This window comes from Oryctolagus cuniculus, chromosome 7 (assembly GCF_051225735.1).
Source record: "Oryctolagus cuniculus isolate XC-2025 breed Fujian yellow rabbit chromosome 7, ASM5122573v1, whole genome shotgun sequence".
In the NCBI taxonomy this organism is placed as follows: Eukaryota; Metazoa; Chordata; class Mammalia; order Lagomorpha; family Leporidae; genus Oryctolagus; species Oryctolagus cuniculus.
The window spans coordinates 9,569,902-9,595,378 of record NC_142873.1 but is presented as its reverse complement, the minus strand read 5'-3'; the positions used below and the strand labels follow the sequence as shown (position 1 = coordinate 9,595,378).

At 41.6% G+C, this 25,477-nt stretch overlaps 1 protein-coding gene across 4 annotated transcripts in view; it reads right to left on the bottom strand.

The window, feature by feature from the left end:
• The window catches only part of CEP350 (centrosomal protein 350), a 159,080-nt gene that overhangs the window by 16,552 nt on the left and 117,051 nt on the right, over nt 1-25,477 (bottom strand). For 3 of the 4 annotated variants that reach the window (XM_008263850.5, XM_089299463.1, XM_051858261.3), the window contains 8 exons: nt 24,960-25,082; nt 23,708-23,907; nt 18,555-18,766; nt 16,238-16,382; nt 11,026-11,186; nt 9,418-9,554; nt 4,693-4,775; nt 189-2,188 (listed from right to left, as the gene is read on the bottom strand). In XM_008263850.5, the coding sequence (XP_008262072.3) occupies nt 189-2,188; nt 4,693-4,775; nt 9,418-9,554; nt 11,026-11,186; nt 16,238-16,382; nt 18,555-18,766; nt 23,708-23,907; nt 24,960-25,082 (3,061 nt within the window). The remainder of the gene's footprint in view (nt 1-188; nt 2,189-4,692; nt 4,776-9,417; nt 9,555-11,025; nt 11,187-16,237; nt 16,383-18,554; nt 18,767-23,707; nt 23,908-24,959; nt 25,083-25,477) is intronic. The other variant, XM_008263852.5, reaches the window with a different exon arrangement.

Genomic DNA, 25,477 nt, shown 5'->3' with positions numbered 1-25,477 from the left:
ACTACGCATGATGTAACAGAAGACAATCACACTGCAGACAGGAAAACTGCGACAAGGCCCTTGAAACCTGGTACAGTGACCTGTCCCTACTAATCAGCCAGTCAGGGAAAATATCTACCAGGAGCTAGAGAATCAGACAGCACCACACAGTAAGGAAAACTGACACTTTGTGTAGATGAAACACTTACCGGTCGGGGGCACATATCTGGAGAGGAAATCTCTTCTTTTTCGTCTTCCAGTTCAGACCTTAAGAGACCACCTGGGACACGTGGGGACTGCTGCTCCGGACTCTGGGACAGGCCTGGGGGTGGCACTTCCTGCTGGTCATCCTCAAGCAGCTCCTGGTTGCTCAGCTGGATCTTCTCATTCCTGGCCTTCTTGATTTGCTGTAGTTGATTGACGGTGTCCTTCACAAACCCGTTCAGTAAACTGTCCGCCAGTGAGCCGACCGTTTCCAGCTGCTGTTTGGACTGTCTCTCCTCATTTAGTGATGACCGCAGCTGGGCTTCCAGTTGGTTTTTTTCTCTTGTTAAAAGGTCCAAAAGCGGGGTAGAAAGCTTTTCTGGAGGTTCAGAACATAGGTTCTCTTCCTTCTCTGTAAACTGCTGCTGCTTCTTTAGTTCTCCGGAGCAGGTGCTGTCTGAAGCTTCCTCTTCTACACCAGTGGAAACCTTTTCTGCGACACCACAAACAAGGTCCTTGTTTTCCTTGGAAGAAACCAGTGAATCCACTAACGACTGCTGGAGAACACGGCCTTCAAGTACCCCAGAAACCTCCTGTATAGGATCTGGTTCTATCTTAAGGCTTTTATCTCTGTCCACTGAGGCTTCTACACCATGCGTACTAGGGAGAGATTCCTCATAAAAATATTCAGCGGCATCTTTTTCTCTGTCTCGTGGACCCTCTGCGGCTTTCTGCTCCTGATTATAGTATTGATACTGTTCATCTGAATAACAGTCATCTTCATTTATGTCTGTGTCGTCATCAAAGTTTTCTAGAATGTGAGATATTTTTTGAGGAGGAGCAAAAATGCCATGCTTCTCTTTGCATACAAAATACACAATGCCATCATAGGTTCCATTGTTATTTCCTTCAGGTTTATCCAGTTCCACTCCAGCCCAAAATCCTTTAGCAAAGCGAGTCTCACCCTTGAATCGCAGAGTCCCCGGCTGAACATTGCCGATCAGCACCCTGTCACCGATGTGGAAATCCAGTAACTCCCCCGCGGCAGCAGCGGAGGCCGGGGCGGGCGACGGAGTGGCTCCCCGCTCTCGCTCCGCATCGCCGCGCTCCGGACTTCCCACGAGCTCAGGAGGGGACCTGAGCTCCAGCAGCCTCTCAGAGTGGGCGCTGCTATGCACGGAGAGGCTCTGCTCACTGAGGCACTCGCTGACTTCATCCTCACTCCCAAAGCTGGCGGCTCTGTGCCTGGAGCTCCCCGGTGACTGAGACCTTTCTCTGCAAACCTGGGAGTCTTTGCTGAGTGACGGAGATGACCCCTCAAAGTCGTCTTTGTACAATTCAGCGGAGATTTCTCTTTTGAGAGAAGATGCTTCAATTTCTTCGGAGTATGATGCCTCTTTAGGAGTAAAAAGATGCTGCGATGAAGGCAGACCCCTTTCCTCTCTGTTCTTTTGTCCATGGACGTCTTCTGACTGGATGGCTGGACCACGATCCACATCTTGATCTGACCGTCTCTCTTTCAGTACTTCCTCTTTTGTATGAAGATTTTCAATGACTAATCTAACTAAATCTTTCTCAACATCTACAGAATCCAAAGGAAGATCTTTATTTGAGAGACTTCCAGATGCGTCTCCCTGTTCTAGGTCCAGCTGCAGTAAGACATCTGACTTCTCCGAAGGTTTAGAGCAGTCACCTTCAATCCCAGTCTCCTCCAATTTCGCATGTTCTAGTTTTCGTGTTTCTGGTTTTTGACTAAGTTCTTCAGTCTTGGCGTTTGACCCATCAAGAACTCCACCAGGGATACTTAATTCTCTAAGAAGAGGTAATGAAGGTACATTTTCTAAAGAATCTCCAGATTCCGCTCCGGCTGTTCTCGACAACCTGAGAACAGGAGATGGGGTCTGCAAACGTTCTTCTGTTCGACTGTCCAATTCAATCACCCTCTTCGCATAGGCAGGCAGTGACCTTTCTGATACTGATCTCTCAGAACTTGACAATGAAGTACCTTGAAGAAAAAAAAAAATCACTAGATCAAAATTAATTAATCATAATCTTTCAATTTCTAGGATCTAAATTTAAACAACAGCCAAATGTAAGTGAAAGAACACTCTGGTCAATAAATATGAACTGTTTTGATTAAAATATACTACTTTTTAAAAAAGATTTATTTATTTGAAAGGAGACTGAAAGAGAGACACAGAGAGACGGATCTTCCATCTGCTGGTTCACTCCCCAAATGGCTGCAACGGCCAGGGCTGAACCAGGCCAAAGCCAGTAGCTCCATCTGTCTTCCACATGGTTTACAGGGGCTCAAGCACTTGGGCCATCTCCTGTTGTCATCCCAATCACATTAGTAGGAAGTTGGATTGGAAGCAGAGTAGCCAGAACTTGAACTTCTACTGCTACACCACAATGCTGACCCCATAATTTCTTAAGTATTGTCTTATAAAGTGAAGAAAAATAGATTTGAGCTTCTGGGACCACTGCTTTGTATGATAATCCTCAAGCAAAAACAGAATTGTATGATAGATACTACATGTTCACTCATCCTTCAAACAGAAAACAAAGAATGGAGGGACAACTATACTGCTATTTATATCACTAAATGAATGAGTTTTGGGGGGAGACTTTAAGCTCCCAAATGTAAAAAAAGAAAAGAAAAAAGATCATTTCTGCAGACAGACCACTTTCATAGCTAAATTTCCAAAGTAAGCATAATAATAAAATTAATTAACAAATCAAGATTTATTTGAGAGGCAGACATAGAGCTCCCATCTGTTGGTTCCCTCCCCAAATACCTGCAAACAGCTAGGGTTGGGCAAGGCAAAGCCAGGAGCCAGGAATTCAATCCAGGTCTCCCAGGTGAGTGACAGGGAACCAAGTACTTGAACCAAACCTGATTATTAGCAGAAAACTGGACAAGGAGCAAAGCTGGGACCTGAGCCTACACACTTCATTCAATGATCCAGCCGCTCAAGTGGCTTTTTAACTACTAGGTCAAAAGCCTGCCCCCAGGCCAAGAACTGGAAGTTTGGAATGGCCAGCTTTGTGGTAAAGCCGCTGCCTGTGAAACCTATATTCCACAGGATGTCAGTCTGAATCCTGGTTGCTCTACTTCTGATCCAGCTCCCTGCTCATGGCCTCAGAAAGAAGCAAAGGATGGCCCAAGTACCTGGGCCCCTGCCACCCAAGTAGAAGATCCAGAAGAAGCTCCTGGCTCCTGGCTTCAGCCTGGCCCAGTGCTGGCTATTGCGGCCACCAGGGAAGTGAACCAGTAGATGGAAGATTCTCTCTCTCTTTCTGCTGTCTCTCCTAACTCTTTCAAAATAAATAAATAAGTCTTTAAAAAAATTTGAATTCAAATCTCTATTTTATTATTAGTGCTAGGCAGGGTTTTTTTTTTTTTTTTCCCCTAAGATTTATTTATTTATTTGAAAGGCAGAGTTACATACAGAGAGAGAGAAGGAAAGAGAGATCTTCCACCCTCTGGTTCATTCCCCAAATGACCACCAATGGTCAGAGCTGGGCCAATCCGAAGGCAGGAGCCAAGAGCTTCTTCCAGGTATCCACATGGGTGCAAGGGTCCAAGGACTTGGGCTACCTTCTTTTGCTTTCCCAGGCATATTAGCAGGGAGCTGGATCAGAAGTGGAGTAACTGGGACTCAAACCAGTGCCCATATGGGATGCTGGGGCTGCAGATGGCAGCTTAACCTGCTACACCACAGCAGGTACTCCCAGGCACTTTTTAAAGTGCCTGTAACTTCCTTACTGAATTATGTTTGATTTTCAATAATTCTTATTTTTTAAACTTTAGAAATATATATAACCATTTATTTATTCTGGGACATAAGTTGAAAATATACAGAATCAGATACAAAATCTGATTAAGGGGGAATTCAGAGATGCTGATGATACACTCATGCCTCAGTTCTTACCAGGTTCTAGTCCCGGTCGGGGCGCCGGATTCTGTCCCGGTTGCCCCTCTACCAGGCCAGCTCTCTGCTGTGGCCTGGGAGTGCAGTGGAGGATGGCCCAAGTGCTTGGGCCCTGCACCCCATGGGAGACCAGGATAAGTACCTGGCTCCTGGCTCCTGCCATCGGATCAGCGCGGTGCACCGGACGCAGCAGCCACTGGGAGGTGAACCAACGGCAAAGGAAGACCTTTCTCTCTGTCTCTCTCTCACTGTCCACTCTTGCCTGTCAAGACTGATTCATGTAACTTATTTGTAACTAGTATATGACTTGAAAATATGAAACTAATCTAACATACTGATTTATTTAAGAAAATCACTTTTTATTCAAAAGCTGCAGGGGAGTGCCCAGTGCCCAGCTTTGACTTGGCCCAGTCCTGGCCATTGTGGGCATCAGGGGAGTGAACCAGCAAACTGAGGCTCTGTTTCTGTCACTTACATAAATTAAAAAAAATTAAGGCTATAAGAGATTGAGATTTGTAGGGCTTTGCACAAATCCTTAGACTGCAGATACAAGTAATTTTTTCTGGATACATACCGACGTGCTGAGCAATAGACTCCAGGGACCCTCTGGAGCGCTCTGCCTCTGTAAGTGACTTCCAGCTCTTCGCTGTTTCAGACCTGAAGCAGAAAAGTGTGGTGAGCAGAAATAAGCATCTTGCTGATACTACAATAAACGGCAACAGAAAGGGGACATTCTTAGACAACTTCTTTCCTCTTCTCCACAAGTGACTAGTTCAGTCGTTGCTCTGTTCATTAAGCCCAATCCTGGCTCTCTTCCTCTCTGCAGATGATCTCGCCTCTCTCAGTCAGACAAAGAGGCATCAGGCACACATGACCTCTCTCTCCCGCAACCTTTCCACCTATAAAATTATCTGTACCCACAGTCCTCCTGGCTGCAGGGAGGAAAAGGTGTACCGTCTCACATCCTCAGAGCTAGTTACACATAGCCTTACAGACAGCACTGCCCAAGCACCTGCTGTCTTTCTTTTCTCCAGCTTTCCATCCAGAGATTCCTTTCGGCTTCTACGCATGCCTCCAAAACAAACTCCCTTCCTCCCAAGTCCTCACTCCTCCTGCTGCTGTCCTCCGTTCCTTACAGTGAAGAGGAGAGGCTCACATTCACCATGTTACTATTTTACCATAATGTACTTGGCTCCCTTTTATTTTCTCTGAAGGGGTATCTTCTCTGCATGATGTTGGTATATTCACGGCTTCAGCCACTACAGATGCATGGACTATCCTCGTATTTCTAATCCTGACAAGCCTCTTGGATAATTCTACTTAGATGAACTATGATATCTCAAAATTAACATTTAAAACCAAAATCATAAGCTTCTGAGAAAAAAGCCACCATTTAGGTTAATGGAATGCTGAACCGATCAGCTACCTAGGAGAAAACATGGGAGTCACTGTGGATTTTCTTTGCTTCCCCATCTGGAATTTTTTTTTTAAATTATTTCTCTAAAAGGCAGAAAGACATAGACATGAACGGGGACACACACACACACACACACACACACACACACAGAGAGAAAGGTATCTTCCACCCACTAGTTCACTCCCTAAACTAAATGCTTGCAACAGTTGGGGCTGGGCTAGGCCAAAGCCAGGGGCCAGCAACTCAATCTGGGTTGACCACATGGGTAGCAGGGACCCAAGGACTTGAGTCATTACCTGCTCCCTGCCAGGGTGTGCATTAGCAGGGTGCTGGGATGCCGAGTGGAGCCGGGACTCAAACCCAAGCACTCGATATGGGATGTGGGCATCCTAAGTGACATCTAACTGCTGCGTCAAACGACTGCCTCTCCATCAGGCCTTTAACTCAAGTCTACTTCTGAAATACGTGTTCCTAAAATACATCTATTTCTTATTTGTATTACTACTGCTTATTTGACATCTGGCTTAGCATGCTTTCTTCTTCTCAGCTTACTTCTTTTTATCTTTTCTTTATATTGGGATCAGAAAGATCTCTGTAAACACACATCTGACTGTCACTCTCAGACTAAAATATCTGAGTACTTGTGGCTGGTGTTAAACACAGCAGTCAAGGTACCATTTGGGACATCCGAACCCCATATCAGAGTGCCTGGGTTTGAGCTTTGGCTCCGCTCCTGCTTCCAACTTCCTATACTGTGTACCCTGAGAGACAGCAGTGATGATTCAAGTTGTTGAGTCCCTGCCAACCACGTGGTTAACCTGAATTCAGCCCCTGGTTACTGGCTTTGGCTTGGCACAACTCTGGCTGCTGAGGCCATGGGGAGAGTAACCCAACAGATGAGCTCCCACTCAGTTTCTATCTCTGTCTGCCTTTAAAATAAATACAATTAATTTTTTTCTAGTAGCTGGATTAAGAGAACTATAAAGCCATTCATCAGTATACCACATTTAAAATTTTTAGAGCTGGGCCTGCGCTGTGGCATAGTGGGCTGAGTCTCTGCCTGCAGTGCCAGCATCCCACACGTGTACCAGATCATATTCTGGCTGCCCCTCTTCCCAGGCTGATGGCCTGGGAGAGCAGTGGAAGATGGCCCTGCACTAACGCGGGAGACTCGGAAGAAGCTCTTGGCTCCTGGTTTTGGACTGGCCCAGCTCCAACCGTTGCGGCCATTTGGGAAGTGAACCAGTGGATGGAGGAGCTCTCTGTTTCTCCCTCTTTCTGTCTGTTGCTCTACGTCTCACATAAATAAATTCAGAGGCTGGCGCTGTGGTGTAGTGGGTAAAGGCACTGCCTGTAGGGCCAGAATTCCATATGGGTGCAGGTTTGAGTCCTGGCTGCTTCACTTCCCATCCAGCTCTCTGCTATGGCCTGAGAAAGCAGTAGAAGATGACCTAAGTGCTTGGGCCCCTGCACCCATGTGGGAGACCCAGAAGAAGCTCCTGGCTCCTGGCTTCGGACTGGCGCAGCTCTAGCCATTGCGGTCATTTGGGGAGTGAACCAGCTGATGGTAGATTCACTCTCTCTGTCTCTCTCTAACTATGCCTTTCAAATAAATAAATAAATCTTAAAAATATAATTTAAAAGTTTTAAAGCTTATAATGTAATGGAAAAATGTGTGTGTATATATATTATTTGTATAAAAATACAAATAAAATCTAAGCATAGGGGACACTACTGTGGCATAGCAGGTAAAGCTGTTGTCTCTGGTGCCGACATCCCTTATGGGCGCAGGTTCAAGTCCTGGCTGCTCCACTTCTGTTCCAGCTCTCTGCTATGGTCTGGGAAAGCAGTGGGAGATGGCCCAAGTCCCTGGGCCCCTGCACCCACAGGAGAGACCTGAAAGAAGCTCCTGGCTCCTGGCTTCAGATCAACAGAGATCTGGCCATGGAGTGAACCAGAGGATGAAAATCCTCTCTCTCTGCCTTTACTAAATCTCTGTAACTCTGCCTTTCAAATAAATAAACAAATCTTTAAAAAAATCGAAGCATAAAAATTTCAGAAGGAAACATTTCTAATAGTGGATATTTGCTACTTTGGCATAGACATGATTTAATTTTTTTTGTTTTTTCCTGCTACTCCAGTCACTAATGATAACAGGAATGCTTACTGTGCACTAGGTCCTGTTCAAGTTTTTTTTAACCCTCATAACAAGTATATTAATCAGGTTTTATTATTATTATCATAATCATCATCCCTGTTTAACAGGTATAAAAATCTCTATTAAAAAACTGAAGCACAGGGGCCGGCGCTGTGGCACAGCAAGTTAAAGTCCTGGCCTGCAGTGCTGGCATCCCATGTGGGTGCCAGTTCGAGTCCCTGCTGCTCCACTTCCAACCCAGCTCTCTGCTGTGGCCTGGGGAAGCAGTGGAAGATGGCCCAAGTGCTTGGGCCCCTGCACCCACGTGGGAGACCCAGAAGTTCCTGGCTCCTCACTTTGGATCAGCTCAGCTCTGGCCGTTGCGGGCATTTGGGGAGTGAACCAGTGGAATGGAAGACTCTTTGGCTCTACCTCTCTCTGTAACTGTTTTTCAAATAAATAAAAAACAAACAAACAAACAAAACCCCGGAAGCACAGGGAGGTTAAATAGGTTGCCAGCTGGTACTGGAGCTAGAGTTCAAACTCAGGTAATACTAAATTATTGCAATGAGCCTGTATGACTTTTGTAACAAACCAAAAAAATCCCCAAATACAGTTTTAAAAACCTTCAAAAGCACTACTTTTTTTTTTTTTTTTTTTTTTTTTGACAGGCAGAGTGGACAGTGAGAGAGAGAGACAGAGAGAAAGGTCTTCCTTTTGCTGTTGGTTCACCCTCCAATGGCTGCCACGGCTGGCACGCTGTGGCCGGCGCACCGCGCTGATCTGAAGCCAGGAGCCAGGTGCTTCTCCTGGTCTCCCATGGGGTGCAGGGCCCAAGCACTTGGGCCATCCTCCACTGCACTCCCTGGCCACAGCAGAGAGCTGGCCTGGAAGAGGGGCAACCGGGACAGAACCCGGCGCCCCGACCAGGACTAGAACCCGGTGTGCTGGCAAGGCAAGGCGGAGGATTAGCCTAATGAGCCGCGGCGCCAGCTAAAACACTACATTTTCTAAAAGCTAAAATACAAAATACTAAGAATAAGTGAGTGCAAGGTTTTTGCAACTGGGCTTTTGCTGTCCCCGCCGCCTCTGCTAACCCCAGCAGCGTCCTGTTTTGTTCAGCCTTGATGATCTACCAGTCTCACTGTACTTTTGTGGTGTCCTTCAGTGTGCAGTGGTACTGACCAGCCTCATCCTTACCCAGAGCTTAACACATAAATATTACAACCCGGATTTTCAATGGACTACATTGCATACGCTAGAGTTGCTACTTAGTGTCATCTACATCTGTTAATAGCTACAAAACATTCTATTACTTAAATAGAACCGGAATTCACTGAGCTATTTACCTATTTTTGTTTCCAGTATTTTGTTAATAAAAATAGTTATGATTAAAATATTCATAAAATAGATTTTGGGTACCCCTTATTTTCTCAAGCTAAATTTCCAGGAGGGGGATTACTGGGTCAGACGCTGCAGACTACGCCTGAACACTGGGTGTAGCAGCTCACGAGCTGCCACCTGCAATGCTGGAGAGCATCATTTCCACTGCACCCCAGACTGCAGGGGTAACAGCTTCAGACCTAAATGTATTTATTATTTATAGCATTTTTATTTTAGTGAAAAGAAAAATAGTATTTTTTGCTTCTACAGTTTCATGTTTACTTAAAGATAATCTCTAAAAATCTTTCCTTCTCCTTTCCTCAAACAAGGCAGAACGTGGATAAATGACCAGAAATTACTACCTGTGTAGTGGGAGGGGCTTGATCTTGGGCTTCTCAGAAGCTGAAGAAAACGCTTTAATCTGAGGCTTGGCTGTCGGTGATGTCTCCAAATCTCGGCTAAGCTCCGCCTCAGTTTTCTTAATGAATTCATCATATGACTAAGTTTAGAGAAATCAGAGGAGTCATTAAGGCAGAATTTCTAAAAACTGTTTTCTACTATAAGATAGCATAGCTGATGGTAAAGCACGCAGACGAGAAAGAAGCTGCAACGCGAACGCTCCTCACCGCCCTACATCATTTCTGAGAGCTCCACCTGGTCTCTTGTGTGTCTTCTCCAAACTGGCTAAAGATACGGAACTGCAGTCCTGCTATCAGTTAAGAAATGGTAGTCCCGATCTGTGAAAGTTTCATGCGCAGGAATGCACAGAAGACCTCCTGAAATTCTTATCCTTCTCTAAAGGACACCCCGTCGCCTCCCTCGGGCTTTCCGGGGGCTCAGTCACTGCTCCGAGTTCAGTGGCGGCAAGCGTCTCAAGGGGGAGCGCTGGGGCTGTGCTTCTGAAGGGGGGTGGTGGTAGGGAGTACGACAGCTCAGGATTACAAAATCATTTTTTCAGGTTATTAACCATTCTGTAAATAAACTTCCATAATTATAATTTGTGTGAAATCTAAGAAGAGCTCTCCATCTATTATAGCTCTCTTTTTTGGGCTAAAACCTCTCCTTTTACAACTCTTACTATTTATATATTTTGGCTAGACATAACAAGAGTTTTCTACTACTCAGAGCATTTACAGTCTACTAACGAAACCAACTGCCTTGAAAATTTAAAATTTCATATTACTTGAAGTACTTAGAAAGAGCTGGTGACGACATGAGAAGGGATTCCTGCGATGAGCAGACCTTTCCAGTCAATTCTGTATCAAGTGTGGTGCTTCAGGAACACCAGGCTGGCAGAATATGTGTAACAGAAAGTCAGCACAGGCCAGGACACTTAAAGCCATGAACGCCTCGACCAGCTTGACGGCAGAGGAATGGAATACAGAAGCTACACAGAAAGGAATCAGTGAGAACTGGCGACTAACTGGATAGGAGAGAACATGAGGAAGACTGGACTCAGGTTGCCAGCGTGGGACACAATCTGGTTGCTAAAGCTCGGGAGACAAACCCAATGTAGAGCAATAATCGAGGAGCCATCTGAACAGTATAAACACTCGTACTGGTAAGCTGTGACATGAGTCCATTTTTCCTAAAGAAGAGAGTAATAATTCTAATATCTACAGTTATTCATTTATCCAGTGACTCCTTTTGTAAGGGGGCAAGGACATTAATCTTTCTTTCATAGGTCTAATCTTTCTTATTTAGGAAAAAAGACCTTACAGTACTCTAACATTTATCTGAACACTTATTTTAATATGTAATATCTAAGTTTAATATTTAATTTAATGTTCTAGGCAAGACTTTGCGTACATACCCTCAGATTTTTGTTTTTGAACAATTACAATAAAACATGCACTGCACTAAGAACTGAAAAATCCTAATCCATTACTTTATTTACAACATTAAAAACGTTTTGGGCTTCACATATACATTAACCTCTGATACGAAACCCCCTCCTTCCTGTGTCTAACCTCTAGTTGTTTGATCAGACTGGCTTCTTGGGCTTTCAGTCTTTCTTTTTGTCTTTTCTTCTGCTCCTTCTTCAACTGGTCCACAACCGATTTTCTTTTCCGCAGCTCATCTTTCAGAGCCCTGATCCTGCCTTCGATGTCACTCTGGTCAGATGTAGTTTCTACAAAAGATACAAAATATTTTATTTAGTTTTAACTAAAGAATAAAGGTAACTCAGTAACTACCAATGAAAAAGTATAAGTTAACACTCCATTTAAAGTCAATGTAATACTTAAAATGAAGAAATCAGAGTTTCTGAACAAAATTTATTAGCAAAATGCATTCTTCCTTTCTCATAAATTCCTCTTCATTAGTTTTCTTGGTCTTTCCTATTTATTTTCATTTTCTAACTGCCAAATTTGAAAGAAATCTCAAAGCACCCTGTCTTGGTAAGAAGTATAATGACAAGATAATCACAAATAATAGTCCTTTCCCTAAGTGATTAATATATACTTTAACAGTTTTTAAGTCATATTAAAAACAAACTGGAATTTTACCATTTCAAATTAATTGTGAATTATTAAGCTGATGTCTTAATTCTACTTAAAGAAGAGAAATTACATTCTGCTGTAAGCTTTCTTTAAAAGTTCTTAAAATACTTGAAACAACTGAAATGAAGCTGGCTATATCTTATTTTCTCCCCCAACAGTTCATACACACTCACGAGATGTCCAGTCATAGCAACATCATGAAAAAGGCTTCATTACACTGTGTCACACACATGCTATGAAAACAAACAGGCATCATTTAAAGACACGGCTTACCTCACTACACATGGAAATTACACAAACATGACTGTTCCTCACACCTCCTCCTGGAACCACACAACGCTTCCACATACTGATGTTGAATGAGACACTTACTAGCCTTACCACAGCAATACAACTGTATACCAATCTAAACACTCAGATGTGCACGACATTACATCACAGAACTAGGTTTTTATAGGTACTTCAGATTAAGTTGTGTAAGAACTAGTTATGAAATTTGAAAGCATAACGATTATAGTCTTTTTTAACAGTGAGAACCAGATATCTAGATTCTGATAAAGAAATCTGAGCTCCTGTCATTTCTGCAACACTGACTCAAGGTATGCTTAAGAAAGTCATAATTCTTTCACACAAGTAGTGGTATCATACTGAGCCCTTACCATGGGCAAAGCTTGTTATTTATTGATCAATATTCTGATGAGATGAAGTAATACAAAGGCTATCTTTAAAAAAAAGATTTATTTTATTTATTTGAAAGGCATAGTTACAGAGCGATAGGGAAAGATAGATTTTCCATCCACTGTTTCATTCCCCAAATGGTCACAACAGCTGGAGCAGGGCTAGGCTGAAGCCAAGAGCTTCATTCAGATCTTCCACGTGGGTGCAGGGGCCCAGGGACTTGGGCCATCCTCTGCTACTTTCCCAGGCACATTAGCAGGGAACTGGATGGGAAGTGGAGCAGCTGGGCTTTTAACCAGTGCCCATGTAGGATGCTGGCACTGCACGTGGTGGCCGGTTATACCACAACAACAGTCCCAAAAGCTATCTTTCAATCCTAGATCACTACTTAGGTGATTTGTCCTGACCAACTTCTATAGCTGGTAGAGATGAGATTAGATAAGGGATGAAAGACATGTAGTACAGTGCCTGAAGTATTACAAGAGCTCAAAAAAATGCAGACGGGGACCTACCCTGAGTGGCCATGAATGGATGAATGGATAAACTAAATGTCGTAGATACACACAATGGAATGCTATGCAGACTCAAAAAAGGAGGAAATCCCATCATTTCTGACAGCATGGATGAACTTGGAGGACACACACTAAGTGAAATAAACCAGACACAGACAGAGAAACACCATATGACCTCAGTCACATCTGGAGTCTAAAACAGCTGAACGAGCAGAAGTAGAGAGCAGGGTGGGAAGATGCCGGTCAAAAAACGTCAGTTATACGGGAGGAATAAGTTTAAGACATTTATTGAATAACATGGTTACTACAGCTAATAGTAATGAAATGTGTTTTGAAAAATCACCGAGAGAGATTTTAAGTGTTTAAAACAATGACAACTGAGATAATACACATTAATTGGCTCAATGTAGCATTCTATTTTTCAAAACATCATTTTGTACATAATGTACACAATTTTTATATGTAAAATAAAAAATAATTTTTAAGTAATGGTGGAAATAATAACACACAAAACAAACTTTTTTATGTTGCCATGTGTTAAATAGCATGTTTTAAAAAAGGCAGTGGTGAGGGGAGTGTCTCCTCACACTTTCTCTGAAGAAACTGTTCCATTGGCTTCAGGGTTAAAAGGCCCACAGAGAGGGCTTTATACAGTTCAACTGATGATTCTAGTACAACTGGGAATAGGAGGGCAGACTGAGCTCAAAATCACAGTCTTTCTAAGATGAAGTTTCAATCTGGAACTTTCTATCTAGAAGTGCGCAGTCTTCAGGCGAAGATTTCTGTGCTCAGAAAACTTGTCAGTTTGATAGCATTTTATTGGGGACCACTATGTTCCCACAGACTTAGTTTCAACTTTGCCCCCCAGATGATTATTTTAAACTGAAATATTTTAAAAATTGCAAATGCCAGCTATGATTTTCTAAATAAAAATCTTTACCATCTATGATTACAAAATTTAATAGCAGTTGATAAAAACTTGGGAGCTTTTCAATGAAAGACTTTGGGAAATGTTGATATATTTATTTGAAAGATAGAGTCACACAGAGAGAGAGAGAGAGAGAGAGAGAGAGAGAGAGAGAGAGAGAGATGCAGAGACAGAGAGAGATCTTCCATTCACTGGTTCACTCCCTAAATGGCTGCAATGGCCAGGGCTGGGCCAGGCCGAAACCAGGAGCCAGGAGCCTCTTCTGGGTCTCCTATGTGGGTGGCAGGGGCCCAAGCACTTGGGCATCTTCCCAGGCACATTAGCAGGGAGCTGGATCAGAAGTGGAGCAGCAGGGACTCAAACTAGCATCTATATGGGATACTGGCACCACAGGCAGCAGCTTTACCTTCTATGCCACACCACTGGCCCCCAAAGTTTATATTTTTTAGTGCTAAAGAAACAAATAAAGGGCAACTGTAACTAAATAAAACTATGACAGCATGGTAGGTGTTGTGGCACATCGTTAAGCCATTGCTTGAGACACCTGCATCTGTATCAGAGTGCCAGTCCAAGTCCTGGCTATACCTACTTCTGACCTAGCTTCCTGTAAAAACACCTGGGAAGCAGCAGATGATAGTTCAAGAACTTGAGTCCTTGCCACCTATGTGGGAGATCCGGATGGAATTCCAGGCTCCTTCAGCCTGGCCCAGCTCTGGCTATCTGTGGTCCTTTGGAGAGTAACCAGTAGATAAAAAATCTTTCTGTTTCTTCTGTTTTGCTTACTCTGCTTTTCAAAATCAATCTTTTTGAAAAAGTCTATGACAGTGAATGGGAATACATTCTGTATCTGCCTAAATCCACTATTACTGCACAGCACTTGTCACTTATCATCAGTAACACCTACAAGACTCCAGATTTTTTTCTTAACTCAAGCAACTCTCTGGATGAAAACAGTATTGCTTTTAGGGACTCCCCTATGGTGTTTTTGGAAGGTCAGGGAGATGGGAAGTAATGGGCAAATGATAATTTCACTTACTGAAATCTGTAAAGATAAAATGCCTGATGAACAGAATAAAGATTAACTTCATTTTAAAAATTAACTTTCTGATGATTTGACAAAATGTTGATTATATTAATGTGGTTGGTCAACTCTCCATCACTTAAGCAATGGTTTTATAGAAGCTCACTCTATTAAAATTTACCACTTCCACAAATGCTGGCCATAATGAAGTCATCACAAAGAAGCAGGCTGCATCTACAGGTCAGAAATCTCCGCTGGCAGGTTAGAAATCTCAGAGCAATTCTTCTAAACTATTCTTGACTACATTTTACCGACAAAACAGGATTTTACAAATATCAGCATTAATCCTCGGTGTGTAACCCATTTCTACAGATGGAAACTGGTAATCCAACATGGGAAAGAAACTTGAACAGAGCTGCCAGGAAGTACCAGGGTTGACACAAGAGCCGTGTTCCCTAGCACGTCCAGTGCCTGTCTGACACGGCACTCCACTGGCAGTAACCTTTCACCTGAGCACACAGAAGCACAGGCACAGAAATACCATCAAGTTTCCACAGGTAAATAGGAAAGACAGTATTCTCCAATTGGCTTCACATAACAATTCTATAAATAGATTCCCTATTGAAATAGTCAATAAGAATTTTAAAATATTTATCCACACCACACAACAAAAAGGAAGATGCTTGTCACAGCACTATCTGCAAGTGTGGAAAGTTTGAGAAAATCTAAATGACCACCACCAGGAAAAGTTAAATAAGCTACAGTCCATCTACCCTTTGAAATATTACGCAGTTACTCAGAGAATAAAGGAGACCTATAAACACGGGACTGAGAAAATCCAATGATTTACTGTTGTCTGAAGTATGGGAAGTGAAGGGGGACAGGACAGGATCCAAGACCTAAAAAAATTACCACTTTTTACTTTCTTTACTAGTCTCAAAAGGAAACAAAAAATGAACCCAAAAAGCAATACAGTAACTGAAGGAGTCAGTGGACTCAAAAGGCTTCTGTGGCCTAGGCGGCTCCTGTCAAGAAACTCGGGCGATCCCTGACGTCATACCTAAGAGTGTTAATTGCTACATTAACACCAGGAGTCACTGTGCACTAACTTCCCATGCAGAACCTCTGTCCTCAAAGAGTTGTATTAAGAGAATGAACAGTAAAACTTCTTCTCAAAGATTTATTTCGTTTATAGTTTAGTAGGCGGGACCTGCTGAGCAAAGTGTTGTGTGATTTGTGCTGCCTAACAGGACAAGCTGAAGCACAGAGTCCCAGGGAAATACTCAGGCAGTGTCTCACACAGAAAACACTCAGTGAGTGTCTGATGAATAAGTCACCATCCACTAACACACAAGAATATAGCAGTTTGTCATAATTACCAACAACGAGCAGAAAAATATATGATTTACTCTTGGCAAGAAGAAAGCTTTATGAATGCATCCAAGGTTAACAGTATACTGGCATATACACAAAGCTTATTAAAGAGGAGCTAAAATACTGCCCACAGTCCAGAGGGCCGAAAGTCCTCCTTATCAGTCTTACCTGACTGTGTCATGGATAACGACTCATCTGACCAGCTGTAACAGTGCTGATGGGACTTGACCGGCAGGCGATGCTGTCCTCCAGGCCTAGGGCTCCCTTTGCTAGAATCCTGCTTTGACACAGATGAGCAGCTTTTGGGAGGTGACTGTTGACACAGAAAACCAAATGAAAACGGTTTTGTGATACAGTGTAGAATTTTATTTAAAATGTGAGACACTAGTGAATTTAAAAATATTTACAGAGTATTAGATAATATAAAAGGTAGAAGAAGTTTATAACCACATACGGATAAGACTTCATTTTTTAATGTATTTATTTTTTATTTTTTTATTTGACAGGTAGAGTTATAGACAGTGAGAGAGAAACAGAGAGGAAGGTCTTCTTTCCACTGGTTCACTCCCCAAATGGCCGCTACAGCTGGCACTGCGCCAATCCAAAGCCAGGAGCCCGGTGCTTCTCCTGGTCTCCTAGGCGGGTGCAGGGACCCAAGCACTTGGGCCATCCTCCACTACCTTCCCAGGCCACAGCAGAGAGCTGGACTGGAAGAGGAGCAACCGGGACTAGAACCTGGCACCCATATGGGATGCCAGCGCCGCAGGTGGAGGATTAACCAAGTGAGCCACAGCGCCGGCCCCAGGACTTCATTTTTTTTAAACAGAAAATAAAGTTGTAAAAAGAGGATGCTTTAAAAAGGGATGAGTAGCTATTTTTTAAAAAAGATTTATTTTATTTATGTGAAAGAGTTACAGAGAGAGGTAGAGACAGAGAGGTCTTCCATCGCTGGTTCACTCCCCAGATGGCTGCAATGGCCGGAGCTGCACTGATCCAAAGCCAGGAGCCAGGAGCTTCCTTTGGGTCTCCCACATGGGTGCAGGGGCCCAAGGACTTGGGGCATAGAAGAGAGCTGGATCAGAAGAGGAGCAGCCAGGGCTAGAACCAGCGCCCATATGGGATGCCAGCGCTTTAACCCACTGTGCCACAGCGCCGGCCCCGAGTAGTAGCTATTATGTCAGTGATATTTCCAACCCCTTCCCTTATTTTACTTTTCTGTACTTCCTTTATGGAAGGGCGGGTAACAGTATAAGACTGCTCACAAAAGACTGTTAGAACAGACAAAAATTTTCACTCTAACATCAAGCAGAAGTGAGAATGCCTGATTTGATTCCTTGCTACCATCACTTCCTACCCCTTTAATTTGGGGCAGGTTTGTTAACCTGCTAACCTTTACAGTGGGCATGAGAACAGTATCTACTTTATAGGACTGCTGCCAGGATTAATGGGATAATCTATGTAGGCTACTTTAGCATACTACGTGGCACTCGCTAAGTAAGCACTTCATGTTGCTTTAAACTTGATTTTATAAAGTATATTAAGGAACTCACACAACAGCATTAAGTACTTAGTGAACCCAGACATTATTAAAACCTCTCTGCCTTTAGAAAACATCCGTCTCAGTTCAGAGTAGACTGTCCCTTGTTAGTCTTCATTTTCAATGGGAATGTGAAGAATTAACTGAACGTGCCCTCTGGAAAAATCAAACACCAGAAAGTTTTGGAGGGAAACTCTTTCTTGCTGAGTCAGCAGCCTCTTCCACATTATGCTGAAAACACTGTATTGCAGGGTCCTGGTGCACATACATGCAAACAGTGCGCTCTGTGTTTCTAGCTTCTGATTAATTATCATGCCGTGACTTCTTATTTATTATGGGATAACAGGCTCATTGTAGCGATAATTTACTGGTAACATAATTCCTGCCTTCCAGGAATTTACAACCAAACTGCATTTTGACACAATATTATTAGTTTATTATTTCCTATAAATTGATTAGATTCTACATGGTGTCATTATTGACATCCAGGATAGCTACAACCTGAGTGCTAAAAATTGTGTTTTTTTTTTCTCACAAGAAAATACATCAGGGCTGCACTGTGGCATACTGGGTAAAGCCACCACCTGTAATGCCAGCATCCCAAATGGGCACTGGTTCCAATCCTAGCTGCTCCACTTGCAATATAGCTCCCTGCTAATGCACCTGGGAAAGCAGAAGATGGCCCATGTGCTTGGGCATCTGCACCCATGTGGGAGACAGGGAAGAAGCTCCTAGCTAGTGGCTTTGGCCTGGCCCAGTCCCAGCCATTGTGTCTATTTAGGAACTGAACCAGAGGATGGCAGATCTATCTGTCTCTGTCTCTCCCTCCCTCTCTCTCAGTAACTCTGCCTTTCAAAGAAATAAGTCTCAAAAAAAAAAAAATCACATTAATATACCTTTATTTTTTTCTAAAGATGCTTCAATATATCAAAATACATATTGACTTACATGTTTACTAGGAGAGGTAGAAGACTCTAGTTCCTGTGAAAAAACCATTTCCTCCGTAAGCATGCTATGGTCGGGACTCCCTGGCTGCTCCTGTGCTATAGACTCAGATGGGATGTAGTCAACAGCAGGACTGCCTAATTCTTCCGGAATAGAGCTTTCACTGTTTTGGTGAGAGTATGAAGGTACTGGGAATTCCTCTTCACTCACTAAATCTAGAAAGAGAGAATTAAAACAAAAAATACACAATTTGGACAATGGGAAAATTAAAATTTGACACTTTATATTTGTTTCTAGCATAATATCACTAGTTGCATTTAGACATTTAGACATAAAACAAACAACTCAGTGAAGAAATGGGCAAAGGACTTAAACAAATACTTTTCAAAAGAGGAAATCCAAATGGCCAAAAGACACATGAAAAAATGCTCAGGATCACTAGCTTCAGAGAAATGCAGATTAAAACCACAATGAGGTTTCACCTCACCCCAGTTAGAATGGCCTTCATACAGAAATCAACAAAGAACAAATGCTGGTGAGGATGTGGGGTAAAAGGTTCCCTAATCCACTGCTGGTGAGAAAGTAAAGTGGTAAATCCACTATGGAAGGCAATATGGAGATACCTCAGAAATCTGGATATGACCCTACCATATGAACCAGCCATCCCACTCCTGGGAACTTATCCAAAGGAAATGTAATCAGCATATGAAAGCGTTATCTGCACCCCAGTGTTGATTGCCGTTCAAGTCACAATAGCTAAGACATGGAATCAACCCAAATGCCTGTCAACTGAAGACTGGATAAAGAAATTATGGGATATGTACACTAAGGAATGCTACACAATGGTAAAAAAAATAATAATATGAAATCTGGTCATTTACAACAAAATGGATGAATCTGGAAAACATTATATGTAGTGAAATAAGCCAGTCCCAAACAGACAAATACCATATGTTCTCCTTGACCTGCGATAAATAACAGAGCACCTAAAAGGAAATCTGTAGAAGTGAAACTGGCACTTTGAGAAGCAATAACTTGAACAGCCCTTGTCTTGACTGTTGAGGAACAGTTGTTTTTTTTTTTTTAAATATATACTATCTGTTGAATTCTTTACTTAACACAGAGTTAAACATATGTGTACAAAGTCACATAGATCTCAGTAAAAAGTAAGAATGGGAATAATAAAGGGAAGAGATAGAGAGTTTGGAGTAGGGTGGGAGGGCAGGTACTGTGGGAAGAATCACCATGTTCCTAAAGTTGTAATTATGAAGTATATTTAGTTTGTAACTGTAAAGATGTATATAGTTCTGCATATATTCCTATGGACTTACTTTTAAGGGTAGATCAAAATTGTAGTTCTACTACCAGTTTTTTTCTTTGAGGTACCTCCATACTTTTTTTTTTACTAATGGTACAGTTTAAAAATTTGCCATGGGACCCCAAATCCCCTTAGGCTAGATAGTAAAAATAACATCATCAGTGTTTTTGTGATTATATTGATAGGATTAAGTGTTAAAGTGATCATATAGATAGAAATAAGTGTCTGGTAATAATAATAGATAGAATTAAAAATGAATGAATGCTCCAACATGGGAAGCAATCCACAAAGCAGACTCATAGACTGACAATCACTACAAATAACACTCTGACCTCAGAATCAGCCCTAAAGGCATTCTGCTCTGGCTGAAAAGCCCACAAGAGCATTTCAAGAATGGAAAGCCAAGGCACTGTGGCAAAAAATGAAAGACCTCAGTGGGTAAGACCCCAGTAGAAAGAAGTGTTCAAAGAAGTAGGTACTTTTCTCTGAAGGGAAGAGAGAACTTCCAGTTTGCTTATGGCCTTGTCTAAATACTGATGGAGTTTGTGGACTCAAAAGGCTTCCATAGCCTACGCAGCTCATGTCAAGAGCCTCGGGTGATCACTGACATCATATATAAAAGTGTTAACTGTTAAATTAACAACAAGAATCACTGTGCACTAACTTCCCATGCAGGACCTCAGTCCTCAAAGAATTGTATTATAATTATGCCTGAGCTTGGGTGCTTCTTAAAGTTAATTGTGTTTCTGGGGCCGGTGCTGTGGCGCAGCGGGTTAACACCCTGGCCTGAAGTGCCAACATCCCATGTGGGCGCTGGTTCTAGTCCCAGATGCTCCTCTTCTGATCCAGCTCTCTGCCATAGCCTGGGAAAGCAGCAGAAGGTGGCCCAAGTCCTTGGGCCCTTACACCCACGTGGGAGACCTGGAGGAAGCTCCTGGCTCCTGATCGGCACAGCTCCAGCCGTTATGGCCAATTGGAGAGTGAACCATCGGATGGAAGACCTCTCCCTCTCTGCTTCTCTTCTCTCTGTGTAACTCTCTGACTTTCGAATAAATAAATAAAATCTTTTAAAAAATAAAGTTAATTGGCCGGTGTCGTGGCTCAATAGGCTAATCCTCCACCTTGCGGCGCTGGCACACCGGGTTCTTTAAAAAAAAAGTGAAATTAACTTCAAGATGCAATGACTTTGAACAGCCCTTGAAGAACGGTTTTTGTTGTTGTTGTTGGTTTTGTTCATGCAAATTGTTGAATTCCTAATACAGAGTTGGTCTTCTGTGTATAATGTTAATCAAAAATAGATCTTAGTGGAGAACGGGACTCGGGATGGGAGAGGGAGGAAGAAGAGGAAAAGTGGGCCCCTGCACCCATGTGGGCAGATATGTTGTTAAGAATCACTATATTCCTGAAGTTGTACTAATGAAATGCATGAAGTTTGTATTCCTTAAATGAAAGATTTCTTTGGGGGAGAAAAATTTAAAAAAAAAATTAAAAAATAGAAAAGAAAACCACCACCAAAAAAAAAACCAAAAAAAACCAAAAAAAAACCTCAAACATATACAGTAAGGGGACCATAGATAATGACAGTATACTGCATGTTTTTCTTTAAAAGAAAACTAGAAAAAAGGATTTTTACCATAAAGAAATGTTAAATGTTTGGGGAAGGAGGTATGTTTATCCTGATTAGACATTATGCAATGTATATATGTAGAAAATTATTACATGGCATTCCATAAAAATGTACCATTTTTATGCATCAATTAAAAATAAAACAAAATTTTAAAAATAAAAATCTGAAAAGACAAAGAAACAGAAATGTTAATTATCTAAAATGATCAGTGAACAATTATTTCATATTGTCAGGTAGAGACCTGAATTTACTACTTCGTCTTGCTAACATTTAATGGATAGTTCCTCCTTTCTCCACTGGTCTGCAAAGCTCCCTGTGTCACATATAAGTCGGCTTTCCACAAAGGCAAAGATCATCTTCTGGGATGTTCCACAGTCTATTTATCTATCTCTGTACAGATATCATGTTGTTTTAATTACTACATCTTTAGAAGTCTTACTAGCTATAAAGTAAGTTAATGTATTTTGTGGTTATTCTTAAAAATGTCTTTGCTTTGGTCCTTTGCCATTTCATACACATTTTTAAATGAGCTTGTCAAGTCTCACAAATAAACCCTGCTGGGTATCCGATTTAAAGTGTCTTCAATCTACGGATCAATTCAAGGAGAATTAACATCCTATGACAGTGAACCTATCTGTGAGTATATAATAATGTTCCATTGATTTGGGCTTTCTTCAATTTTTTCAATAAAATTCTAAATTTTCCTCCATAAAGACCTTTGATACTTTTTGTGAAATGCTAGGCACTTCATATTTTTTTAAAATTTGTTTTTTAAAATAATTTTTGCTGCTCTACAGACATATATAAATTGAGTTTGGTTTTTTGTTTGTTTGTTTGTTTGTTTGTTTGTTTTTTTTTGGACAGGCAGTTAGACAGTGAGAGAGAGAGAGACAGAGAGAAAGGTCTTCCTTCCGTTGGTTCACCCCCAAATGGCTGCTACGGCCGGGGCGCTGTGCCGATCCAAATCCAGGAGCCAGGTGCTTCCTCCTGGTCTCCCATTAGAGTGCAGGGCCCAAGGACTTGGGCCATCCTCCACTGCCCTCCCGGGCCACAGCAGAGAGCTGGACTGGAAGAGGAGCAACCGGGACAGAATTCGGTGCCCTGACCGGGACTAGAACCCGGGGTGCCAGCGCCACAGGCGGAGGATTAGCCTAGTGAGCTGTGGCGCCGGCCATATAAATTGAGTTTTGTTTATGGACTTTCTAACTAGCAACCCTGCTAAACTCACTCTTGTTATTTCTAATAATTATATGTAAATTCTGAATTTTCTATGTACATAATAACTTTGCCAACTGTAAATTTTGAGAACTTTGCTTTTTCCTCTCATTCCGCATAGTTTTAATTCTTTTACTAGCTGTAATAAACTATCTAGAACTTCCACACAATATTTAAATGAAGACATAAGCATCTTTCCCTTATTTTCAAATTAAAAAAGAAAGTTGTTTATGTTTCATCATTAAGCATGGTTTGCTTTAGGTTAGGTTTTTTTTTATTAATATATAATATTTATTGAGTAAAGAAAGTTCCTTTCTTTGACTACTTTAATCTGAGGTTTATTTTTGTTATCACATATCCTTTTTAAATTTCATCAAATGCCTTTTCTGAATCCACTGACGTGTAATTTGTCTCCTTTAATAAATTTAAGCTAACTCACTGTATTATCAATTTTTTAATATATGTTAAACCCCATTTGGCTATGAAATATTAGATTTGCACATGAGTATAGCTGGATTGGTGTGCTAATATTTTATTTATGATAGATAAGATTTAATAGCAGAGTTATAGAGTAACTTCATAAAACAAGTTGAGAAATATCTGTTTTTCCTCTGTATGGAAAAGCAATGATTCCAACTCCCACCCCACTTGAAAGTCTAATATGGTGATGAAGCCAGAAGAGGTCTCTATAGAAACATGATCAGCTACTGGGGGTACAACCGCTTTAGCAGGCAGAGGACCACGACAGCTCCCTTTTTTGCCAACTAAGGTTTGGTTAAGTTTTATTTTTTAGAAGAATGTACTCATTTACTCCAGGTTCTGAGAACTGAACTGGCATAAAGTGATTCACAGCATCTCTCACCTTCCGAAGTTGCACGGCATCTGCAGTTGCACTGTATTCTCCATCCTTAATCATTTGCATTTAAAAAGTAATGACACGGATCTTTCCATTACGTTAGGCTTCAGCTTGCAGTCTGAAGCGTTAGTATTCATTACCTTTCTGTTCTGTTCGCTGGCCCTCCAGCTCCTTCTTAGGAGTTTTGGGTTTTATTAATTCTTTGTCCCAGGCTGCCAAAGCTTGTTTTTCCATTTGACGAATTTCTGCCTCTTCGGCATCTAAACGCCGCTTCCACTCCAGGAGCTCCTCTGCATGCTGTCGCCGCTGCATTAGTTTCTGCTCTCGCTTGGTCAGAAACCTGTGGTCACATGACGAAGAACAGTGAGAGCGCCCATCTACTGGGAGAGATCTCACTGAGAACCCTACCACTCATTTCCTTATCAATAAGCTGTGCCAAAGCAGAACATTCACACTGCCTCTCTCTGGAAAACGTTTCAAATTAGAGAAGCTTTGAGGAGTCAATTTCTTCAGAAAATGAGACAATCTACGCTTTACTTCTAATGGTTTGTAAATTAGCCAAGAAAAAATAGTACTAAATTCAGAGAAAACTTCAGAATATCTTGATAATCATAACTGTTAATAATTTATATACTCATTTATCATAGGCGATTGTTTTTCATAACAAAAGAAATTTATTCTGAAGTCTCAGACCAGAAAACACACAAAACTCAAGACAACAAAGACCAAAACCAAAAAATAACAAACCCCAAAGCCCCCAAACAAGCAAGCAAACAAAAAAACATGTTCATGTCCCTTTTTTACTTTTATTTTCAAATTCTGTCTGGCTTGGCTCCAGGTCTAGTGAGTTTGGTTCCCATCACCTAAGAGATGCCCAGATCTTTCTTTACAGAACACTGATTACTAGTTAAACACCTTATAATGTACATAAACATGAGTCATTTATTTACTTGAGTAAAAGGATGCATCAAATCCCTCAAATTTCTCAATTTAACCTGATCTTAGGCTCAAAGAGTTAAGAGAAATAACTGATTCAAGCGGAAATTACTTGGTTAGTTTAGAGTTTGATAATAAGCTTCCTTCAAATATAGATGCCACAGCTAAATAAAGGTGGACTGCTCATAATACTGGTACTAGGTAGCTAACCAACAAAAATGCATTCACACATCCAACAAACGCTTAATAAAAAGCACAAGAGGAACTGTCATTCAACTTCTTGAATAGTCATGTCAAATTAATGTGAAAAAAAAAAAGGGTAAAATCTATGTGACATTTGACAACAGGCCTCCAGGCTGTTAAAAAAAGAGAGAGAGGAAAAGAAGGCAAACAAAACAAACAAAAAGAACAGAGCATGCTCTATCAAAGAGTGCACTGAAAAAGGTGCAAAGTTACCTGACCAACTGGTTGTAGATATACAGCTGGAATTTGGGATGAAGGTTGGGAAAACAGACACTGAGAGAGGCCCAGTGATGAGACGTAAAGACAGAGAAGAAGTAGTGAACAGGAGAGCAGTGTCTACAAAATAAGGAGGAAGATTTTAAACCAAGAGATCAGGAGGCGGGAAGAATGAGAAAGGGAAAGCACAGAGCTGAGTGAAGAACTTTTAACACGCTTCCTGAAAAACATTATAAGTTGCTCAATTAAAGCACGTGTTTCATTCCATATGACATAAAAATGTACTTTTATAGATCATACCCACAATTTCCAAATAAACATGCCTTTCTCCTCAAGTGCAGCTTAGCTATGATCTATATTTCTAGTTAAATTTACTTGTTTGTGAGTAAAAGCAATAAGAAGCACACTGTGGAGGCTCAATAAGTTTTCAAATCAGCTTTAACATACAGTACAACAATTACAGCCATGAATCTAGTATATTAGCACACATATGCAATCCTGAGCAACTGATTTTT